This window comes from Phacochoerus africanus, chromosome 8 (genome assembly GCF_016906955.1).
Source record: "Phacochoerus africanus isolate WHEZ1 chromosome 8, ROS_Pafr_v1, whole genome shotgun sequence".
In the NCBI taxonomy this organism is placed as follows: Eukaryota; Metazoa; Chordata; class Mammalia; order Artiodactyla; family Suidae; genus Phacochoerus; species Phacochoerus africanus.
In genome coordinates this window covers 129,129,621-129,151,888 of record NC_062551.1, presented here as the reverse complement: position 1 = coordinate 129,151,888, position 22,268 = coordinate 129,129,621, and the positions used below count along the sequence as shown (strand labels likewise).

Sequence of the window (22,268 nt, the reverse complement as noted above, 5' to 3'; positions counted from 1 at the left end):
CCTTATTTTTTCTTTGTCCCATTCCTGCGTGTAGTACCCTCTATTAGTTTGTCTTTTTTTGGGGGGAGGGTCTTTTGGGGGGGGGAATCACATAACATCAATATTGACATGACATTACCCTAAGATGTGATGTAGTTGACATTTATGTATTTTGTAGCCTTCTAAGATGTAAGCCTACTCAACCTAAAGAAAGGAGATAGGGGGAAAAATCTATTTCTTTGTATCTCAACCAGATTTATGCTCTGCATTTAGTGTGAAAGCTAAGCCTTAGCATTTGAACTTGAAATTTATAGTTTCAGCTCTTTGCAAGGTAGCCTGAATATCCGTAATGTAGTAAATTATCTTTTTTACCAAGACCTAAATTTAAATTATGGATGCTGCATGGCTGGGCTATAGGAGCAAGATACCAATAGAATAAGTCTGTCCAGCTACCTAGAATCTACATCTCAGCATGTTATTTTTCCATATCTCATAGTGCTTATGCAGTCTACAGGGATCACTGTTTTCAGTTATATTTTACTGCATTTTATGGTATTCACAACTAGGGGACTAAACTAAAGAACATATACTTCAACCATGTCAAAGGCAAAAAATAAATACCTCTTACAGACACCTAAGCTAGGTTTTTAAAGATTTTCACTAAGATAATACAGAAAGACAGAATGAAGTATTTAGCAGTATTTAGGTAATTAAGTATTACTGCCCTTGCAGTTTTCTTATCTTTGTAATTGTTTTCACCCAGCAGAATATTAAGGTCACAGTTAAAGAACTTTTGAGATGAACAAAACAAAAAATCAAGAAAAATTAATAGAGAAGGAAGTGATTTATTTTTTAGGAATTCGAGAAGTAATTACGTAAAATCCTGAAAAAATAAGAACCAGAGGTCATATGAAGAATGATGAGAAAACTGAAATACTTTTAAATCACTTAATGGGAGAAGCACATTTTACTAATACAAAGACTAAAAATGTATAAATTATAGTAATAGTTCTGAATAATTTAATTACAGGCAATTACAAAGTTCCTGAATCATTACTCTATTACTTTTATTTATACTTAACTTCTTAGGAGGAATCAAATTTTCTGACAAGGATGCTATCATAATTAAATTTTATTTACTTTGAAAAATTGCTGTAGTTAAAATTAATATATTATCATCTGTATGAACCGGCCTCTGTTTGCCAGTCGTTTTATATTGTATAAAAGTTTTTTTAGCTGTTTATGAATAAGTTTTCATTTCATATCAAACTTTAACATTTAGGATCCATTTAGGATGCTTAAAATTTAAACCTACATCTATTCTAATATTATAACTGTTTAAATCCTAGCCACCTTAGAAGAGTAGCAACAAAATTTTATCATATCACAGTATCTGATATTTTTTAATTTATTTAGAAATCATTTTGAACTAAACAATTGTTTTTCACTAAAGATGTTTTTAACTATAGATGAAAAATCTCTGTCTCTGTATTAGAAGTAAAGTTATTTTCATTCCTTGTTCTCTTTATTGCTTTACAGTAGAACTCTTGAAAGCAAAATATTATCATTGTGACTTCTAGGATCCGTATTATGTGAATACAAAATTATATTCGCAGTTCCCACTGTGGCTCAGTGGAAACGAATCTAACTAGGAACCATGAGATTGCAGGTTCAATCCCTGTCCTCACTTCAGTGGGTTAAGGATCCGCTGTTGCCGTGAGCTGTGGTATAGGTCGCAGACGCGGTTTAGATCTGACATTGCTGTGGCTGTACTGTGGCATAGGCTGGCAGCTATACCTTGGGTTCGACATCTAGCCTGGGAACCTCCATGTGCTGTGGGTGCGGTCCTAAAAATCATAAAATCATATTCATCATTTCCCAATAAAGCCATCTGTTTCAGCACTCAAGTCCAAACTAGAAGGTTATCTCCGTCCATGTTACAAAGTTTCATTGTCTCTCTGGTTAGGAGCTAAAAGTCAAATTGAAGACTATTTTGATTTTAAATTTTTTAATTATTCAAGTCATTGAAAATCTAGTTTTGGGCTAATGGAGCCTATATCTATATTTAAAATTTTAATGGTTTTAATGATACCAAATAAGATTTAAAAATATACTTTTCATTCAGAATTGTTTTTCTGATTTTTTAAAAAGCATGCTATTTTATGAAACACTATTTTATGTTGATTATATTTTCTGAAACCATGTTTTAAAGATTAACTTATCAAAGTTAAAATTAAATGTATTATGAAGTGATTAATTCACTTAAACATGTATATTTGAACACTAGATGGTTACATTCTTTCTCGATTTACAATATTTTAACTGTAGTATTTTTTAAATGCACAGAAAGATGATCAGTCAGCTTGTTAGAGTCTCTCCTACACATATTTGCCGTTAAAAAACAGAGGAGGTGGTGTTTAAATGTCAAATTATTCATGCAGTATTAAGGTTCAGGTTTAGAAATGCATAGTTGACAGAAAAGTCTTATAATTCCTGCATTAACTATGCCTCATCCTAGCAATGCATTTGCCGAGTTTCTGTATATAGTCTTTAAATTTCATACTTTAGGACCATATACTCTATGCTAAGAATCAGTTATGGTTTTCAGCAACTCTGTCTGGCTGCATTACTCTTGGAGATACAAAGTTAACCTTGTGTTCAAAAATAATATTTGCAGATAAGGTGACAGGCAAGTAACAGCTGTGTTGAAACCTTAGAATTTTTGATTTGTATAATTTTAAAAATTCTTGGCTGCATTATATATGAAGTAAATATCATTCCTATTTCTAAGGAGCACCAAAAATGTACAAGGAGACACTATATAAAATAAGAAGTTGTAAATGTATGTGTATAGACTGATCAAAGAGTTGGTTAATTTCTTCCTGAAGGGCAGTCCACGTTCACATGAAGGGTAGTTGATTAGCAGCTATTACATTCTATGTCCAGAGTCCCCAGAACCATTCCCAGATTAGGTGATTCACTGGGAAGACTCAAAAAATTCAACATATAATGATACTCAAGAAACAAATGCCTTACGTTGTGACAGGTACCTTCATTGTAATGTACCTTACAAGAAAAGAATAGAGCAAAATCAGCAAGGGAAAGGAACGTGGGGGCAATGTCCTGAGGAAACTGGGACAAGCTCTCAAGAATACCTCAAATCAAAACTACAATACAGTATCACATCATACCAGTCATTAATGGCCATCATTAAAAAGTTTAAAAATAATAAATGCTGGAGAGGGTGTGGAGAAAAAGGAACCCTCCCACGCTGTTGGTGGGAATATAAATTGACACAGACACTGTGGAGAGCAGTATGGAGATACCTTAAAAAACTGAAAACAGAGTTACCATATGATCCTGCAATCCCACTCCTGTACATATATCTGGAGAAAACTGTAACTTGAAAAGATACATGCACCGCAGTGTTCATGGCAGCACTGTTTAAAGCAGCAAAGACATGAATGCAGTCTAAATGTCCATCAGTAGGTGAATGGATAAAGAAGATGCAGTATGTGTGTACACACATGCACGTGTGCGGAGTGGAATATTACTTAGCCATAAAAAGGAATGAAATAATGCCATTTGCAGCAACATCGGTGGACCTAGAGATTATTATATGAAGTCAGAGAAAGATAACATATAGTATCAATTATATGTGGAATCTAAAAAAAAAGATACAAATGAACTTACTTACAAAACAGAAATTGACTCACAGACATAGAGAACGAATTTATGGTTACCAAAGGGGATAGCAGGGGAAAGGAAAGATAAGTTAGGAGTTTGAGATTAACGTATACAGACTATTACATATAAAATAAATAACAAGAACCTACTGTATACCACAGAGAACTATAGTTAATATCTTGTAATAACTTATAATGGAAACAAATCTGAAAAAGGATAGATATATACAAGTACATGTGACTAAATCACTCTGCATTATACACCCTAAACTAACACAACATTGTAAATTAACTATAGTTCAATTTTTAAAATGGTTTAAAAAAAAAAAGAAAAGAAAACGTACTCTCCCAAAGGAATCACAAGGGACACACTTTATTCCTCCAGCAAAAAAAAAATTTAACATGGATGAAATGTTGTCTTCCAGGGAAACATGGTAAAGACTCAGTGCCCAAGGATTTTATTCAGATCACATATGCACCCTCTACCTAGCACATGCCAAAATCCAAGACTCCCAGAACAAAAGCAGATGTTCAGCATAAAACCATGTTGTTTATATCAACAGGGTAGCTTCAGTGAGCAACTCATGTCATTTAGAGAAGTTTCTTTTCAATGTCTAGAATTGTTACCATTCAAGTTTCCAGATACCTGCCAAGAGCCAAATGTGCAGGCAGGCCTTCCTTAAGGGTAGTAGTCACAGGCCTGCTATATTATCTCTCTTCTGTATATTCCTAAATAACACACACATATGCAGATACACCAGTACACTTTTTTAAGATACCATTATTAATACTTTTTGAGAAATTGAAATGCCATTTTCTATTTGGCTATGGCTGTGGTTAGAGAGAATTATTCAATTGTTATTTTCATAAAATAGAAAAGCAGTTACACCATTTGAGTAATATTCAGGGCCACTTTTTAATGCCTTGCTATGGACATTTAAAATTCTTCTTAATACCTGCATTGTAACAGTCCTTACTCTAGGGGTCCTATGGGCAAATAGTTGCAACTTGTTTTGCAAGGCATGGAATGAGGATGGGGTGGGTAATGCCTTCTGCAAACCTCTTGATCATTATCATCTACTCACTGTTTCTGCATAGGTAAGAGAACAGATCACAGAGCCCACAATCACAGTACTAATATTTATGCTTTTAATGATGCAGATGTTTCTTTCAATATGTAGGATCCATGTTGATTAGTTTCCCCAGGTCCTAAGAGATAGTGTGGAGCTTAGTACCATATCTATTAGAAAACCAAATGTAGAGTTCCCATCGTGGCGCAGTGGAAACGAATCCGACTAGTATCCCTGAGGATGCGGCTTCAATCCCTGGCCTCGCTCAGTGGGTCAGCGATCTGGCATTGCCGTGAGCTGTGGTGTAGGTCATAGATGCAGCTCAGATCTGGCATTGCTGTGGATGTGGTGTAGGCCAGCAGCTATAGCTCCCCAGTTTGACCCCTAGCCTAGGAACTTCTATATGCCATGGGTGTGACCCTAAAAAGCAAAAAAAAAAAAAAAAAAAAACCAAATGTATGAAAAGTTGTTTGTTGGGTCTTCTTTTTTTTTTTTCTTTTTTTGGCTTTTTTTGGGCCACACCCTTGGCATATGGGAGTTTCCAGGCTAGGGGTCAAATTGGAGCTATAGTCGCTGGCCTACGCCACAGCAAAGCAAGATCCAAGCCATGTCTGGACCTACACCACAGCTCACAGCAATGCCGGATCCTTAACCCACTGAGCGAGGCCAGGGATCGAGCCTGCATCATCATGGATGCTAGTCAGATTCGTTTGTGCTAAGCCACAACAGGACCTCCTAGTTCATGAATTTAAATCACCTGGTATGGATAGTATAACAACATGCACTAGTGTGCTTTTGGGATATAAGTTCTTAAGTTTTTAGAAAGTAGCGGTTACTCCTAATACCAGAATGTACAAGATATTATAATTAGTGCTGAAGACAGAACAAATATTCTATTGAGTTTGCTCAGTTCAGAGTGAATTTCAGAGTTGTTTTAACATATTACATAATGTAATTTGATAAAATTATTTAAGGTATCAACCATATTTATATTCTGTCCTTATAAAACAGGGTTATAGTTGTCCAATTTTCTCCTTACTCTATCAAATTTAAGTACCTTAAGAAAAAGAAAGTGTGTGTTTTACAAATTTAACAGGTGCAACATGAGACAAGAAGAGAAGAAGAAATTCTTATGCTCTCCAGTGACTTTTCCAACACACAGTATCCTTGGGTAGTCTGGAAACATAATGATAGATAATGCTGACATCCTAATTCCTACTTTGATTCAAAAATTCAACTTCAGATCATTAAAATGCTATTCTAATGAAAAGATTGAAAAAATGAAATGTATTGAATTAGTACGTACAAGATACTAGCAAATATGCAAGGCAGTTTCATAAAAGCTACCTAATTTCTTTTCATACCTGCCCAGTGAAGTGTATTCTTATCATTTTACAGATGAGGCAAGTGAAACTCAGAAAAGTGAAAGAGTTTGCCCTAAAGCATAGAGCATCTATGTAAGTGGAGTTGGGATTGGAACCCAGGTACTTTTTTTACTAAAGAAATAGCTTAGAATTTTCGAGATGACAGGAATGTTCATTTTTAGTTTAACTTCCTTATCCTTATGCCCAAAGACAAAAGTGAGTTTGTGGCAAAATAAGAAATAGAATCTAGTTCTGTGGTTCATTCATTTCTCCTCCACTTGGCTTCAGTGATTATCTTATTTTTATTCTTGAATTACCGATCTTTCCTTTTAAATCTCTTTGGCTTGGTCCTGTTTCCTTTCTTTGCACTTCCTCCATTGGTGGTCTTATTCAGTCTTGGGAATTTTAATGCTAGCTGACAATTCTCAAATTAGTTTTTTCTGTCCATACATGACTCATGAATTGCAGGCCTTTGTATCCAACTTCCTCCCTGATGTCTCCACTCAGATGTCTAATAAATATCTCAGATTCAATGTAAAACTGACAGCTTTTTGTTTTCCTTAGCACATCTGTTCCTCCTACTATCTTTCTCATTTCAGTTGATGGCAACCTCATCTTTTTGGTTACTCAAGCCAAAACACCCTGGAGGCCTCACTCCATAGTTGATGCACAAGTTTTTGGCTCTATCTTTAGAACATATGTGGAATTTAGCCACTTCTTACCACCTCACTGATACTCTCTTCTGAGTCACTAGAGTAGAGCTTTAAAAAACATTATCAGATCCTGTTATTCCTCTCAGAACCTTACAGTGATTCCCCATTTTCTAAAGAGTGAAAAATTAAAGTCTTTACAATGCAAAGTTTTGTGAGGAATGCGATGACAGCATTTTAAAAGGGTCACTTTTGTTGCTAAATTATTGTTTATTCTTTCTTAATAGGATATAAACACCGGAGTCAGGAATCTTCATCTCATTTTGGTTTACTATTATATCCTAAGCATATCAGTGTCTAGAACACAGATGGTATTTAACCGGTGTTTGTTAAATTTAAATTCATGCATTCATTAAGTATTTATTAAGCTCATAGTATATGACAGACCAGCACTGGATATAGCAAATCATTTGTAGTCTCTGCCTTCATGAAGAGATAAAGCAAATCAGATGTGGGCTCTGCTTTCATGAAATAGACGCCCACTCTCAGAGCTACTGATTCAGTTGGTCTTCTGTGTATTCCAAACATCTGTATTTTTTAAATTATTACAGATGATTGTAATACACATGTGTTGAAAGCTAGTTGTGTGTGTCTGTAACTCAATGTAGAAATAGATTTATTCTCAAGAATACATCATTAGGAAACTCGGAGTAACTAGGTCTCTAAAGGTGAAAAAGAATCCTAAACAGGAAATATTAGGGGGAAAAAAGAACCAATAAACACTCTAGGGAGTATGTATTGCCCAAACACCTCTTTCATGGTAAATAATGCCTGTTTCCAATAACCTTATCACTCAGATCTACTGATTTAATGGAGTTAGATGGTTTCTTTTTCTCTTTTCCACATCTAGCTTTTTACAGCTTCTTTCACTTTTTTTTTTTTTCTCCGCCCTATTATGGACTGCAGAAAAATGTAGGAGTTTGGATAATTGAGTTGTTTTCCCAACTATGAAGCCGACTGAGGTGGTTGTCTCACTGGAGCTTAGGTTCCATACACACACACACACACACATACATACATACATACATACATACATATACATATATACATATATGTATATTTAAGACATATGTATATATTTTTTAAAAAGGTTCTTATATTTAAAATGAAGGTTTAGACTAAATTAAGTTCCCTCTAGAGCTTAGTGTTTTAGCTGCAGTATGCTAGAATTCTGATTTTACTTTTTACATCTACAGAAGCAATAATTGATAATAGTGATAGGAACAATACAGTATCAAAACTTGATAGAGTTTTGAAGGAAAAGTTAATTTTTCACATTATGTAAGTCTTTGGTATTTTCAGGTTAGCATACTATAAAGGTCTTGCACTTAAAATGTAATTTTGTTTAAGTTATTTTCTGGTTTTTGCTCAGTTAATAAATCATCACAGCTCTTTGGAAAGTTCAGTCAGTAAAGAAACTGCAGTTCTGATTATATTTCAGAACAGTCATAGAAAAAAATACTTTCTTTTTTTGTGGTGGAAAAATTAGTTTATTTATTAGGAAATATAAATCACTATTCATTACATTTTATATATAACCTTCTTTGTCCTGAGAAAATAAATGCTAAATGGTTTTGTAGCTTTAACTATTGCTTTTGATGGCTGCTCCTAGTTAGAGCACAGCAACTGTTTCTAAGTGCTTGCTTACATGTGATTTTTGTTTTTTTTTTTTTTTGGTTGTTTGTTTGTTTGCTTTTATTTTCCCACTGTACAGCAAGGGGATCAAGTTATCCTTACATGTATACATTACAATTACATTTTTTTTCCCCACCCTTTGTTCTGTTGCAACATGAGTATCTAGACATAGTTCTCAATGCTACTCAGCAGGAAAAAAATACTTTCACAGTGATTCTCATTATTTCTTCTTTAAGAATATGACAGATTTCCATCATTAACATGGCTTACTATGAGGTTGTGGGTGACCTATGATGATCTCAGGGGAAGATGTGGAGGTGAGGAGAACATGTCTAGAATTTGAAAACATTCCCAGATGATTCTGATAGCTACCATTACAATCATCTACCACCACTCACCATTTGAGAATCATAGTTCTGAGGATTAAACAGATCAACACACTCATTAACTAATTCAAGTCCATCACTTTCTCTGCATTCCAAAATAAAGAACTACTTTATGCACATATAATCTTTATCCATGCACTGCCATGGATAATTTATATGTACCACCTTACTACCAATCTGAACATCGTGAAGGGGAGAATAACTGACACATTATATTGAGCAGTTAATGCAGACTCTATTCTAAATGAAGATAAGTCTGCTTCAAATAAGTTATTTCTTTGAATTCTAAACAATGAGTATAACCATTGTATAAAAAATCATGGTATTTTTCAAGTAGATAGTGTGCCTTAGAATACCCTATGTTCTCTAGTGTTTATTCCAAGGAGGGTAAATGAGGAAATGTGTAGCAAATATTTTTAAGGTGAAAATTTCAGTCTTTTTAAAGGTTCCTGAAGTTAAGAGTATACACCCTAGAGTCAGAATATCTGGTTTGGAATGATAGCTCTACCACTTATTAGCTCTGTAATCTTGGGCAGATTACTTAATCTCTGTAGGTCTTAATTCCATAGCCTTTAAGATGGGGATAATGATCATACTTAGGTTGGTGTTGTTTTGGATTTTATGAACCAGTGCATGTAAACTGTTTAGCACAGTGCCTAATTTCTCATAAGCCATTGTGTCAAAAGCAAAAACTAGAGAGGGTGGTAGTTCACTTTTTTTTTTTCCTAAGAACATAAAACCTCATAATCTATAATAATGCAGGCTTGGCAAAATGAGGTTTTTAGTTACTAATTTATATGAGTTAACCCCCAAACTTGGTCATTCATTAGCTTCAACCTTCAAATGGTCTTTGGTTGCTTAACACAAGTGTTTGTTTTACTCTGGCATGATGGTGATTTTCATTTATTACTTACACTAAAATTGTTTTTTGGCGTGTCCCTAGCAGAAAAAATAAAACTTCTGCATAAAGTAGTACACAGAGTTGCAAATTGTGCTTCTCAAGCTTTCATGTTGAGATGAATCACTTGCAGATAGAAGCTCAGATTTTCAGGCCCAATGCCATTATTATCTGAATTCAGCCCCAGGAATCTGCATCTTTATCCTCTGCTTCCCTGTTGATTTCAATGAAAGCAGTCCTTAGGCTGACCCTTTGAGAAATATTTATTTACAGAATAGCATGAGAGTGGCAGTCAGAAGACTATGATTATGAACCTGGCATTACTATAGATTTCCAGCTTTGCATGCTAATGGTTTTTTGTTTTTTGTTGTTGTTGGTTTTGGGGGGGGGTTGTTTATTTGTTTGTTTGCTTTTTATGGCCACACCCATGGGGCATATGGAAGTTCCTAGGCTAGGGGTCAAATCAGAGCTGCAGCTCCCAGCCTATGCCACAGAAACGTGGGATTCAAGCCACTTCTGTGACCTACACCACAGTTCATGGCAACACTGGATCCTTTACCCACTGAGTGAGGCCAGGGATCAAACCCACATCCTCATGGATACTAGTTAGGCTCATTACCACTGAGCCACAATGGGAACTCCTGCATGTTAATGATTTAACTTTTACTTTGGGACCCGTGAGAATGTATGTCAAGTATGTGAACTTTTTCTAAGTCAGAATATAAATTAAGAAGTTCTGTATGTTTGGAAACAGTATAATGAGCAAAATTCATGAGGCTAGGAATTATAAAACTAGATTTCTAGCCTCAGCTCTGCCACTTTATAATATGACTCAATAAGGTATGTAATGTTTCTGAATCTTTCTCCAGCTTTAGAACAGAGTTAATACCATATTCAGCAACTATGTCATATCCCACTAGGATGTAAGTACCAAAATATCAGAAACTGTCTATTTTTATTCACTGATATATATATAGCACCTGTAATAGTGCCCAGTACATAGTAGGTGCTCTGTAAATAACTGTCAGATGGATGGATGAACCACATTATTTGAAGTGATCTAATAAATCCTGGGAATAAAAACCCCAAAATGGCAGTGCCTTCCCTCCAGAAGCTCACAGGTTAAGCAAGAAAGACATGCACAAATAGTTAAATGGATAATGTGTTGTAAAGATCACCTGAGATAATGTAGTATGCACAGTGCAAGTTATAAGGTGATGGTGGCACTTGTACAGAACCAAAGAAAGAATGCAACAAGTTCAGAAACGGATGTGTTAACCCTTTAAAGCATTTCTTCAGAGACCTGTGGTCAGTTTGAAGTTACTCTAGAGAATAGTGTTTGTCTTTAGGGAAGGTAGGAACCCGAAATGGGGCCTAGTTGTCCACGATAGGAAAATGGGATTAAATGAAAGTGCATGTGCTCACACACATATAGATAAATGAATATCTTCAGTTATTTGGGGTTTTGTTTTTAAGACTGGGGCCAGTCAACTGTTTGTAAGGTCTTCACAATTTAAAAGGTTGGCAATGCTTTTAAATCAATCTAAGTCATTTTTGTGCTACTGCAAATAGAATTATGCTTAAAAGTCACTCACGAATAAACGTGGTTTCCTATGCTAGGAAATTCAGTGTGGGTTTTTAGTCATCATTTTTAGACTTCCTTTTTGATCATTTTTCAAAACTGCATACTGATCTCTTTTATATGCTGCTATTTCTATTTGAATTACAAGTTTAAATTTGTATGTCTCTAAGACAAAGTTTTATAATGTGGGGTCCAAGGGGGGGGGGTCTCTCTTGAAGATGTGTAAACCTTCTGCTATTGCTAGAAAAGTTCTGTACTTATGCACATTTTTCTGGAGACAAGTCCATGTTCTTAAAGAGGGTTCATGACCAAAATAAGGTTCCAAGAAGACGGTTTCAGTTCATTCACTCAAATAATTATCTTTTTTAAAGACGTCTATGGAGACTGAAGTATGTCGTTAAAAGTATTTGAAGGTCATCACTACATATTTTTGTTTATATGCCCTCTCCATTAAAAATAAATAAATAAAACCTTTCTGAAGTCAAAACAAAATATCTTGAGTCTAAGAATGTGTGTTTACCATATGATCTGTTCTGCAGGTCCGATTCCCATCGCATTTCAGCTCGGATCTCAAGGACCTTCTAAGGAACCTACTGCAGGTGGATTTGACGAAGCGGTTTGGGAATCTAAAGAATGGTGTGAGTGATATAAAAACTCACAAGTGGTTTGCCACAACAGATTGGATTGCTATTTACCAGAGGAAGGTGAGCCTTTCCTTTCCTTAATTAAAAGCTTTCAAAATTTGCTGCTTAAATTATATAGTAGTGGTATGTTCAACCTAATATGGTTTTAATTTTTTTTTTAATGGCTGCATCCACAGCATATGGTAAGTTACTGGGCCAAGGATTGAGTCTGAGCCACATTTGTGACCTGCACTACGGCTGCAGCAACACTGGATCCTTTAACCCATTGCCATGGATCAAATCTGCACCTGTGCTGCAGTTGAATTCTTAACCCATTGTGCCAGAGTAGGAACTCCAGTTTTAGTTTTATACCTTTTGAATTAATCTTATACAGGATTTAAAGAACCTTTATAGCCTACAACTTAAAAATGAGTTTTCTCGTTGATAGAAGGGAAAGTATATATTGTGTTTTGACCATCAATTGGAAAAGTTTTCATTGTTGAATTTTTCCTACCCATGCCTCTTACTCTTCATAATACCGTGGTAATTACATATTAGACAATATCCTAAGGGTTTGCACTTCAAAACTGATGTGAAGTCACATTAGTAGGATCATATGTAAACAAATATATTCTCCTACCTAGAATTGGCACAGATTTAATGACTTTTAGTTGCTGGATTCATTAGATATTTTTGGTCAGTATTACTTCACCTTTGTAATAAATTGAGACATTTAAGAAAAGATTTTGCTATGCTGAAATACTTTTATCTCTCCTTTTGCATCTTAAATGCCCAATTAAAAGTAATTTGTATGAATAAAGTGTTTTCATCTTGAGTATATTTCTTTCTTTTTTTCATAAACCAAAACTTAATGTTTTGGAAATTTGCCACATTTAATAATGCCGTGCAGCCACATGAGTGAATTTCCTTAGGGGAAAAAAATGTAAATGCTCTAATTATTAACAGCACATTTTTTCTAATTTATATTTTTATAAAGATTTTTTTAAAAACATTAAAATGATTTTTAAATCCAGCAAATAGAAAATAGAGCAAGACCAAAACAATGTGAGTGCAGTATAGGCTTTTGCATCTCAAAGAGTGTCTCAAAACTCTCTAACCATTAAATTCATGAAACATGGCTGTTAGCATCGTTATCTCAACTGGATGGATATGTTAGATAGTCAAGAACAAGAACCAAAGCAATTTAAAGTAGATGTTAGATCTAGTAAATAAATAATTTCATATTTTCATATTTTTTCTAAATTTCCCAGCACCAGTGTAGTACTTTGTAATTAATAAAAGCCATTCTATAACCTCTCATTTTAATCTTTGAAGTAATCCTGTGAGATAGATGGTATCATTTTCCCCATTTTACTGATAAGAAATTTGGCTCAGAAAGGTTAACTACTTTAAACAATCATACAGCTGCTAAATAATGCCTGTATTTGATTCTGGCTTTTTCAGCTTCCCAATTCCAGGATCATATTACCGCTTTAAAAATCTTTTAACATGGTTATTAAAAATGAAGCTCTCAAACACTGAACATTACATTGTTTCATAAGATATTCATAGATTCCTATTATCTGCCTAACTTTTATGCTTTGAGCATTTTGGGAGTAGGAAGACTCTGCCTCAGAAGGCAGCAAAGAAAGAGCATGAACTCTTGGTCTGAATCCCAGATCAGCCAAGCATTAGCAGTTGAAATTGCAGGCAAATTATTTAACCACCAGATTTCTCATCTTTAAAATATGGGTTAAGGTGGAGAATGCAAAATGAAGAAGAGTTTGAAGAGAAATATTAAATAGATTGGTCTAGGCTCTGGTTTTCTTTCTGGTGGAGATGTGTTTCAAATACTTAGAATCAGGTAATTTGTTAAGTAAATAGATTTGAAATCATCATAATCCCATCATCCCAACAGCACCTCTGTTGACATTTGACATATTTACTTTTTTTCTGTGCTCTTCACACTACAGTCCATTCCCATGACTTCAGTGACCACCTAAGATCTATTTCCTCCAACCCTGCACTGCCCCCTCAGCTTCAGACCATTACATCACAATTACCACCTACTACAAAATTCTATTGGGTGACTTATCTAATCTACATTTTCTCTTAGTGCTTTTTGATCTAACTTGTTTTTGTTGTTCTTGTTTAATAATTATCAAATTATCCTCTCAGTGTATTTTGAACACTTATCTGGCCCTTTATTTGAAACTCCACCCTTCCCAATACTGAATTATCATATACTTCAATCTTGTTTCTGAACTTCATTTTTATGAGCTCTTTTTGCCTGTTCTTGTGCTGTGTGCCACACCATTTTATATAGCTTTATAATGTGTTTTTTATTTCATTTTAAAACATATATTTAATGTGTGGAATCCTTATAAATATTTATGAAAAATACATAATTCAGTTTTCTCCAGTTTTATTGTAGTAAAGTACACATAATGTAAAATCTAATAGCTTAACCAAATGTAAATGCACAGTTGGTGGTGGTAAATACATTCATACTATTGCACAACCATCACTACCATCCATCTCTAGAATTTTTTTCATCTTGCAAAACTGAAACTCTACCTGTTGTACAATAACTCCTGTTTTGTCTTTCCAAATATTTACGTTGTATTTGAGGATCTTAATCGGGATTACAGTATACAGTATACTACAGAAGAGAACCAAAATTTTGAGAATTCTCCGCAATGAACATGTTATATTTCTGCAATTATTCAGATATTTTCTGTCATTCAGTAAAGTTTAAGAGATCCCCACTCTCATACATGCCCAATTTCTTTCTCAAAGTTATTCCTTAAATTCATGTTTTGATTGCTATTGTGAATATGTTTCTTTCCCATCATAAGAGTAATTAAAAAAATGTCTGTGTTTATAATTGGCCATTTTGCTAAGTAAATTCTGTTATTGATTTCCATGGGTTTTTCAGTGATTCCCTTGGATTATATTGACAGATAATCATAGTGGGCAGAGGTGTCATTTACCTCTTCTTCAGTATTTGTATCTTTTATTTCCATTTTGTTTTACTATATATGCTAAATGTCTAGAATAATATTTTAAAACAGTGGGCCTGTTGAGCTGTCTTGTCCTGTTCCTCTTTTGAGTGTGAATGCCTTTCCTGCTTTACTACCTAATATGAAATTAGCTATTTACTTGGATAAGTATCCTTTATCAGATTAAGGAAATATACTTGATTACTAGTATACTGTATTTTTTTCTTCTTTGACATATTAGTATAAGGAGTTATATTGGTGAGATATCCAACATTCCTGAAGTGAACATTATTTAATCATAGGGTATTATTATTTTAATACCTGCCTTAAGTCAGTTTGCTAAAATTTTATTTAGAATTTTTACATGCATAGTCATAAGTTTTGTTGCCCTGTAGTTTTTTTTTTTTTTTTGGAGTTGATTATGTGGATTCATAAAATAAGTTTGGAAATTTTCCATGTTTCTTATTCTTAGGTAAATTTAAGGAACATAGGAATTATCTTCTATTTATACCTTGGAAATTTTAACTAATGCTTCTGTGGTTCTTGGTCTCATCAAATTTTTGCCTCTTGAGTCAATTTTAGACACATTTTCCTATAAAATTGTTTATCTCCCTTTGTAATTATCACCATTTGTATTATCTTTATCATATTATTGTTATTATATTTAGATGGATCGATTAGATTTTCTTGAGGTGTGTTCTTTTTATTAGTATTTTAAAGATTTATGATGTATTTTGAATATTTTTAGATTTATAGTCAGAAGTAAAAATTTCTACTGTTACTTAGCTAACATTTGCTAATATATCCATATCATTATTCTCAAAATGGGTAGAACTGAACTGCTACTGCTTACTTAGCATTCATGTGCTTTCCAACGGGCTTGATTTATCTCAGGTAGTAAACAGCTTATCTGCCAAAAAGAAGCACACTATAACAAGCAAGTTATATGTGTTGGGCAAATTGACCAATAGCAGATCTTGATGATCAATAGAAAGGACTTGGAGATCCCTGGATAATTTATAAATAGAAATAATTTAGTACTTTAATGTAGCCATTTGTTTTAATATCATCTCAATTATAGAATGTGCAGAAGTACAAAAATGATAGTAAATTTGAATAGTTTTCATAGTCTTTTTTTTTTTAATTCTCTGACCAACTGCTCATGAACAGCAAAATAGCCAGAGGCATCTGGCAGCAAGACAAGAAATGGGAGAAAATGGCCTGGACAATTCAAACTGTGCAGTCATTCTCTAGAAATGATTGTCTGAATAGGTATAATCCTAAATTTCTGCCTGGTTAGACATGAGGAAACTGCGTAGCTCTTTCTGCTGCATGGTACAGAACTGCTGGCCCCGAAGCAGGGTGCATAAGACAGCCAGCTGGCAAACAATAAGATACTAGACTTTCTTTTCCTACTTTTTTTTTTACTTCATTCTTTTTAGATGTCTTGTCTGTGTCTATCTTTTAATAGTTTAATTAGGTGTGTAAATAAGTTATAAATAACTATATGGTGATATATATTCAAATGTGTTTTACTAAAAGTCATACAAATGAAAAAACTTTGGTATGACATTAGGAACAGCTCTGGACTGGACTTGGAGAATTATGAATTTGAAACCTGTTTTATTTAGCCACTTAGTCACACAAATTTCATCAACTTTCTGTTTTATGATCTGTAAAATGCAAATAAGACCACCTGCCCTCTCTCTTTCACAGTGTTCTGTTGAGGAAGAAATAAAACAGTGTGCATATAGTTGTTTATAAACATTATAGATGCTGTGTAAATTGTATTTTTTTTTCAGCTTTTAAAATCTTTTCCTCAAGTATATTCAGTACACCACATTATAAAGACCATATTTTATGCTTTTTTTTTCTTTTTTTTGTCTTTTTAGGGACTCACATGTGGCATATAGAAGTTCCCAGGCTAGGGGTCGAATGGGAGCTGTAGTTGCCAGCCTACACAGCACAGCCACAGCAACACAGGATCCAAGCCGTGTCTGCGACCTACACCACAGCTCACAGCAACACCAGATCTGTTAACCTACTGAGCAAGGCCACGACCTCATGGATACTAGTCGGGTTTATTACTGCTGAGCCACAACAGGAACTCCAAGATCACAGTTTAAATAATGGAAAGACATTTTGTTTTTAGGATCAAAGGAGAAAAATATTCAGAATTTATCAATTTTGTAATTCTAAAAGTTTTTTCTCTAATTCCCCAGAAATGTTGGATAGCCAGATATTTTAAACAAAATAAACTGGGGAATTCAAAAGGAAAGAAGATTAAAAATAAGTCTGAGTTATCTGTAACCTCAGGAAGAAGGAATTAAGGGAAAAGGGATAGAGAAATAGACTTTAGAAATAAGGAGCTGATAAAAGAAAAACTGGAGTTCTGTAATCTTAAGTGCCTGCATTTTGATGCCAGCAGTTAAATATTATGTTGGTCTGTACCATTCATTGAATGAAAATATTGAGATCAATGACAAACCTACAGTTTGCTTCTTCTTTTAATGCTGTTATCATTTAGGGACATAAAGGCATTTAAAAATTGCCACTGTGTAATAATAGTCAATTTATTTTCCTTAGTGTTTAGAAATTCTCAGGTATTTGTTTTTCCACTTTTTTCATACCACCAAGCAGTTAACTCACTTCTGACACTGTCTGTTTGGAGATACCAATTGCAAGTCCACTTTGTGCTTCTGATTAACCTCAAGAGTCCCACAAATCCCTGAGAGTTAATATGCTGCAGTAGCTTACACAACTGAGAAACATTACTTGCTAGTTACCAGTTAATTATAAAGGGGTATAACTCAGGAATCGCCAGTTGGAAGAGATGGAAAGGGCAAGGTATGTGGGAAGGCACTCAGAGCTTTCTTCTTTCTCCAGGCATGCCACTCTCCCCACAACTGTTGACCAAGGTCTCTCTCTGACACCAGAACCTTTTCCTTTTTGAGTTTTATGGAGGCTTCTCTGCATAAGCATGAGTGATTTAATCATCGTCTGTCGGTAACTGAACTCAAAGTCCAGCCCCTCTCCCTTCCCAGAAGGTCAGGGGATGGGAGGAAAAGTCCAACCCTCTAATCACAGGGCTGTTTGGGACTTTGCTAAAGACACCTCATTAAACATAACAAAAGATACCTTTACCACTCTCAGTTCTTACGAATCCCAAGGGTTTTTAGGAGCTTTGTGCCAAAAACAGGCACAAAGACCAAATATATATTTCTTACTATAAATCACAATATTACACTTATGTTTCTCTCTGTCTCCATTACAGGTCGAAGCTCCGTTCATACCAAAGTTCAGAGGCTCTGGAGATACCAGCAACTTTGATGACTATGAAGAAGAAGATATCCGTGTCTCTATAACAGAAAAATGTGGAAAAGAGTTTTGCGAATTTTAGAGATGAGCAAGAAGATGACATCAGAGCTCGCACTCAGTCTTTGCACTCTGCTAAGAGATAAGGTAGAGCTGAGACCGTCCTTGTCGAAGCAGTTACCTAGTTCCTTCATTCCAGCGACTGAGTGAGGTCTTTATTGCCGTCATCCGTGTGTGCACTCTGCATCCACCTATGTAACAAGGCACTGCTAAGCAAGCATTGTCTGTGCCGTTAACACAGACCTAGACACTCTCCTGCTTCTCTTTGATTTGTCTTTCTCCTCTCCTCCTATGTCCATTTCTTCCTTTTTCATTTTCACTAGTTTTTCTGCAAATAGTGCTTCATTTTATTTTGTAGGTCTTGCAGACGGGCAGTGTTATGCCTCTGTGATATTGGAAGGGAAGGATAAGTGTTCCTTTGGTAGTTCTTACCAGTATTTTTGCTGGTCAGTTGCTTGAGGATATACTTTCTAATAATTATTTTTACTTGAGTAGCTCATACTCAGTTTTGCCAAAACTCTTGACAGTTTTTAAAGATAGAATGTCTTTTCACCAAGGATATTTATACAAATAAAACAAACTTTCTTAGAACTCACTAATACAGACTAGCTGGACCCAGCAATTTGGATTCCTGCAGATCAGAGACTTTGTTTCCCTTTATCGCCTTTTCTGTCATCCTCCCTGGAGTAACTCGGTGACCAGCCTGTGCAGGGTGACAGATGGGTCTCATTTGCAGGAAAGGCTACTGATATGGATCATCGTCACCCAGATTCTCTCATTTGGTACCAGCATTTATGTAGGTTATCAGAGAAGAATTCTAAGGATTTCTAAACCTTAACTTTCCATAAGGGTTTTAGCCAGTATTTTATTAGAATATGACTAATGAAAGTGACAGATTTGTAAGTTTCTCAAACAGTCCTCATAGTAACTTTTTACAAGAAGAGGAATGAACTAAAAAAAAAAGAAGGTGGACACTTTGCTAAGTCAAACAAATGGCTTGATTATTGTAAACAACATAGAGGCACTTTTGTTTAAATAGAGAGGTTTTTTGTGTGTTTTGCTTTGCTTTGTCTTGTCAGAGTCAAGAACAAAAGTTGTTGCCAGGTGATTATGCTGGTGTACTATACTTGTCAGCCTGAAATAGAGGCACTGTTGCAACTTCGGCTTTCATCCTATGCCTCATCAGTGAGGAAAGGGAGCAAAGTTTATAAAGCTGCCACAATTGTATTTTAATTTTGAGGTGTGGTAATTTTGGATATGTCAGAATTTCTATCTTCTTTCAGTAAACAGAATTGTGATCATGCAGATACAATTTTAGTGTTGGGTTTAGTTTTTTATATATACTTTTTTGCCAACTGGCTTAACAATATTGCTGTCATGTGGAAATTTCAAGCACTTTTGCACATTTTGTTCACCGTTTGTTGAGAAAACATGGCTTAACTCGGTTTTTTAAATATTTTTTCTCCGCCTTTACATCTCCTGTCTAGTTTTATCTCTGTGCGTCAGTGACCTATCTTAAAACAACACACCAAAATAGCTGAAAATAAACTGTGTTCATTTTTTTATGATCAACTAACATGCATATGAGTTGTGTTTAATCAAATGGATTTTAATGTATATAAGCACTCTATATGCTTCATTACCGGTGCAGGTAGGTCACTGACTACTCCTTTTCATCCATACTGCACCCTTGTAAAGCCTTTGAAGACACTGAAAAAACCTGTCTGAGCTGTTCCCTGCATCAGTCTGTACATCTTTTGGTTGTCAAGTGTTTATGCACGGTCATGTCACTTAGAAGCTGATACTGATTTGTCAGTCCACCTATATTTAAAATGTGCAAGAAAAATATGAAATACTTTGCTGTAGCAAGTTTTTATGTAACAAAAATATATCATGTTAATAAATCTAAAACATCATTTGTGTAAAATATTTTAATTAGTTCTTTTGTATTTCATTTAGACCCAAGAACATGCTGATCATGTATTCTGTATGTATGCTATAGATGCTATGGTACCTTTGTTGTATATTATTGTAAAATTATCACATAAAAATTTTAATAAATCATGGGGGTGACAATTTGATGATTACATTTTTAGTTTTCAGCAAAACTAAAAGGATTTCTATGAATTCTAAAAAAAAAAAGATTTATGAAATTACAACCGCCCAGCACAATTTGCTGTAGAATCTACCTAGGTAGATGACCCCTGGGCATACATTGGTTTTGATGGCTATTTACCCATTGCGTTTAACTCTCCACACAAAGGGCATCAGCAAGCCTTCAAATACATCAGGGGAGTCTATTTCTGACCACTGATGTACACTGAATTAGAATATCTTCGAATTATATAAAAGTCCCAGTTTCAGCCACAGTTTAGCTAAAAATAAGGTAAAAACTTGAAAAAGAAATAAGTGGAATGAATCAGTATTTAATCTCAGATTACATTTTTTGAAACAAAAGAAATCACATTTTCACTTAGTAAATAATAAGGAGACAGCATGTAGAGGAAGGAGCTCTAGGCTGAAAGTCAAGGCAGCTGAATGTCAGGCCTCTGTCACTATCAGCATGACCTTGGCCTCAGTACTCTTACCTGTTAAATAGAAAGTTCCATTAGGCAGTTTCTAAGGTCCCTTCTAACTTTGACAGGTTGTGATGAGATCTTTTTATTTGACGTTCTGAAGGGATAACATGCTTTGAAGTAAGTCTCAGTAAGGGGATACTTTAGAATGTCTTTCTTCTCCTTACTCTTACAGTGTTCTTACAGTTCTCTGAACATCATGAGAACCTTGTGTTTGTTCTGATTCCTTCCTCTTTCACTGATGCGAAATATCCAATTGATATCAAACTGTCAACCTACCAAAAAAGATATTGTGGCTTGTGGGCATTGCTGTCTTGTTTTGATATGTTCTTGTAGTGACTGCCCATTGGCCTGAAAATACTCATTGTAAGCCTAAAAAAAAAATCATTTTTCTCTTTCCTACTGTTTCTTCTGCTTGTTGAAGAATCAAATGAAATACTGTATGTGAAAGCACCTTGTAAATTGTAGCCTATCAATGTAAAGTGTTAAGGTGTTGTTATTTCATTAATTACTCCTTTGTTTAGAATGGAATTTCCTATGCACCTCTGTAGCTAGGAAATGCTGAAAACAACTGTGTTTTTTAATTAATCAGTAACTGCAAAATTAAAGTATCTTCAAAGGATAAAAGAATTTATTGAGTCTTAGATCAATTTAGTACCCTTGTTTCCTGATTTATTTTCTGTGCATACTATGGATGCTTACGGATTCCTAGTTTTTAGTGTGTTTGGGTAAGAACAGAGCAATAGGAGGTTAAATGTCCACCAGTCTAGTCTGCCTGGGTATTTACTGAGAAACCTCTAGATTTATTCCATAGTTTTTAAAGTGTTCCTACCTTTTCCTCATGCTTCTAGTCTAAATTACTATTAAAATACTGAAAATATTTATATTTAAAGGATTGACAATGCAAGAGCCCTCGTACTTATATTGTGATAATGAACATGAATTTATACTTTTTTCTTCAGAAGTGCTTTTGAGCTATAACCTTTTACGGTTTTAGCCAAGTTGATTATTGTGTGTTTCTATACTTATCCTTTACCTCAAGAAATACATTTTTAGGTAATTGTTTTTTTTTTATTTTTTATTTCTGTGATCATCACTGCACACATTTGTAAATATTGATGCATTTTATAACAATTTTAATGTTTTTATAAGTAATGATAAGATTGCTTCATCTTACCACTGTTAAGATAATATAAATTATAGTTTCCTCCTTTCTTTAGGTAACAAATTATCAAAATCTGGGCATATCATTACTATAGAACTATCATTTTAAATTAATTTAACTTTTCTCTGACACACATATATTGGATGTGAAGTAAATACTTTGATTTTCGCTTTCCTGAACACTTTCTATATGCCTTATTTAATAACCTTTGTACCCT

The 22,268-nt window shown here is 34.5% G+C and overlaps 1 protein-coding gene across 2 annotated transcripts in view; it reads left to right on the top strand.

The window, feature by feature from the left end:
• The window catches only part of PRKACB (protein kinase cAMP-activated catalytic subunit beta), a 116,876-nt gene extending 96,490 nt beyond the window's left edge, over positions 1–20,386 (top strand). For both annotated transcript variants that reach the window (XM_047794245.1, XM_047794244.1), the window contains exons 9-10: positions 11,850–12,014; positions 18,210–20,386. In XM_047794245.1, the coding sequence (XP_047650201.1) occupies positions 11,850–12,014; positions 18,210–18,335 (291 nt within the window). In that variant the 3' untranslated portion in view covers positions 18,336–20,386. The remainder of the gene's footprint in view (positions 1–11,849; positions 12,015–18,209) is intronic.
• The last annotated feature ends 1,882 nt before the right edge of the window (positions 20,387–22,268 follow it).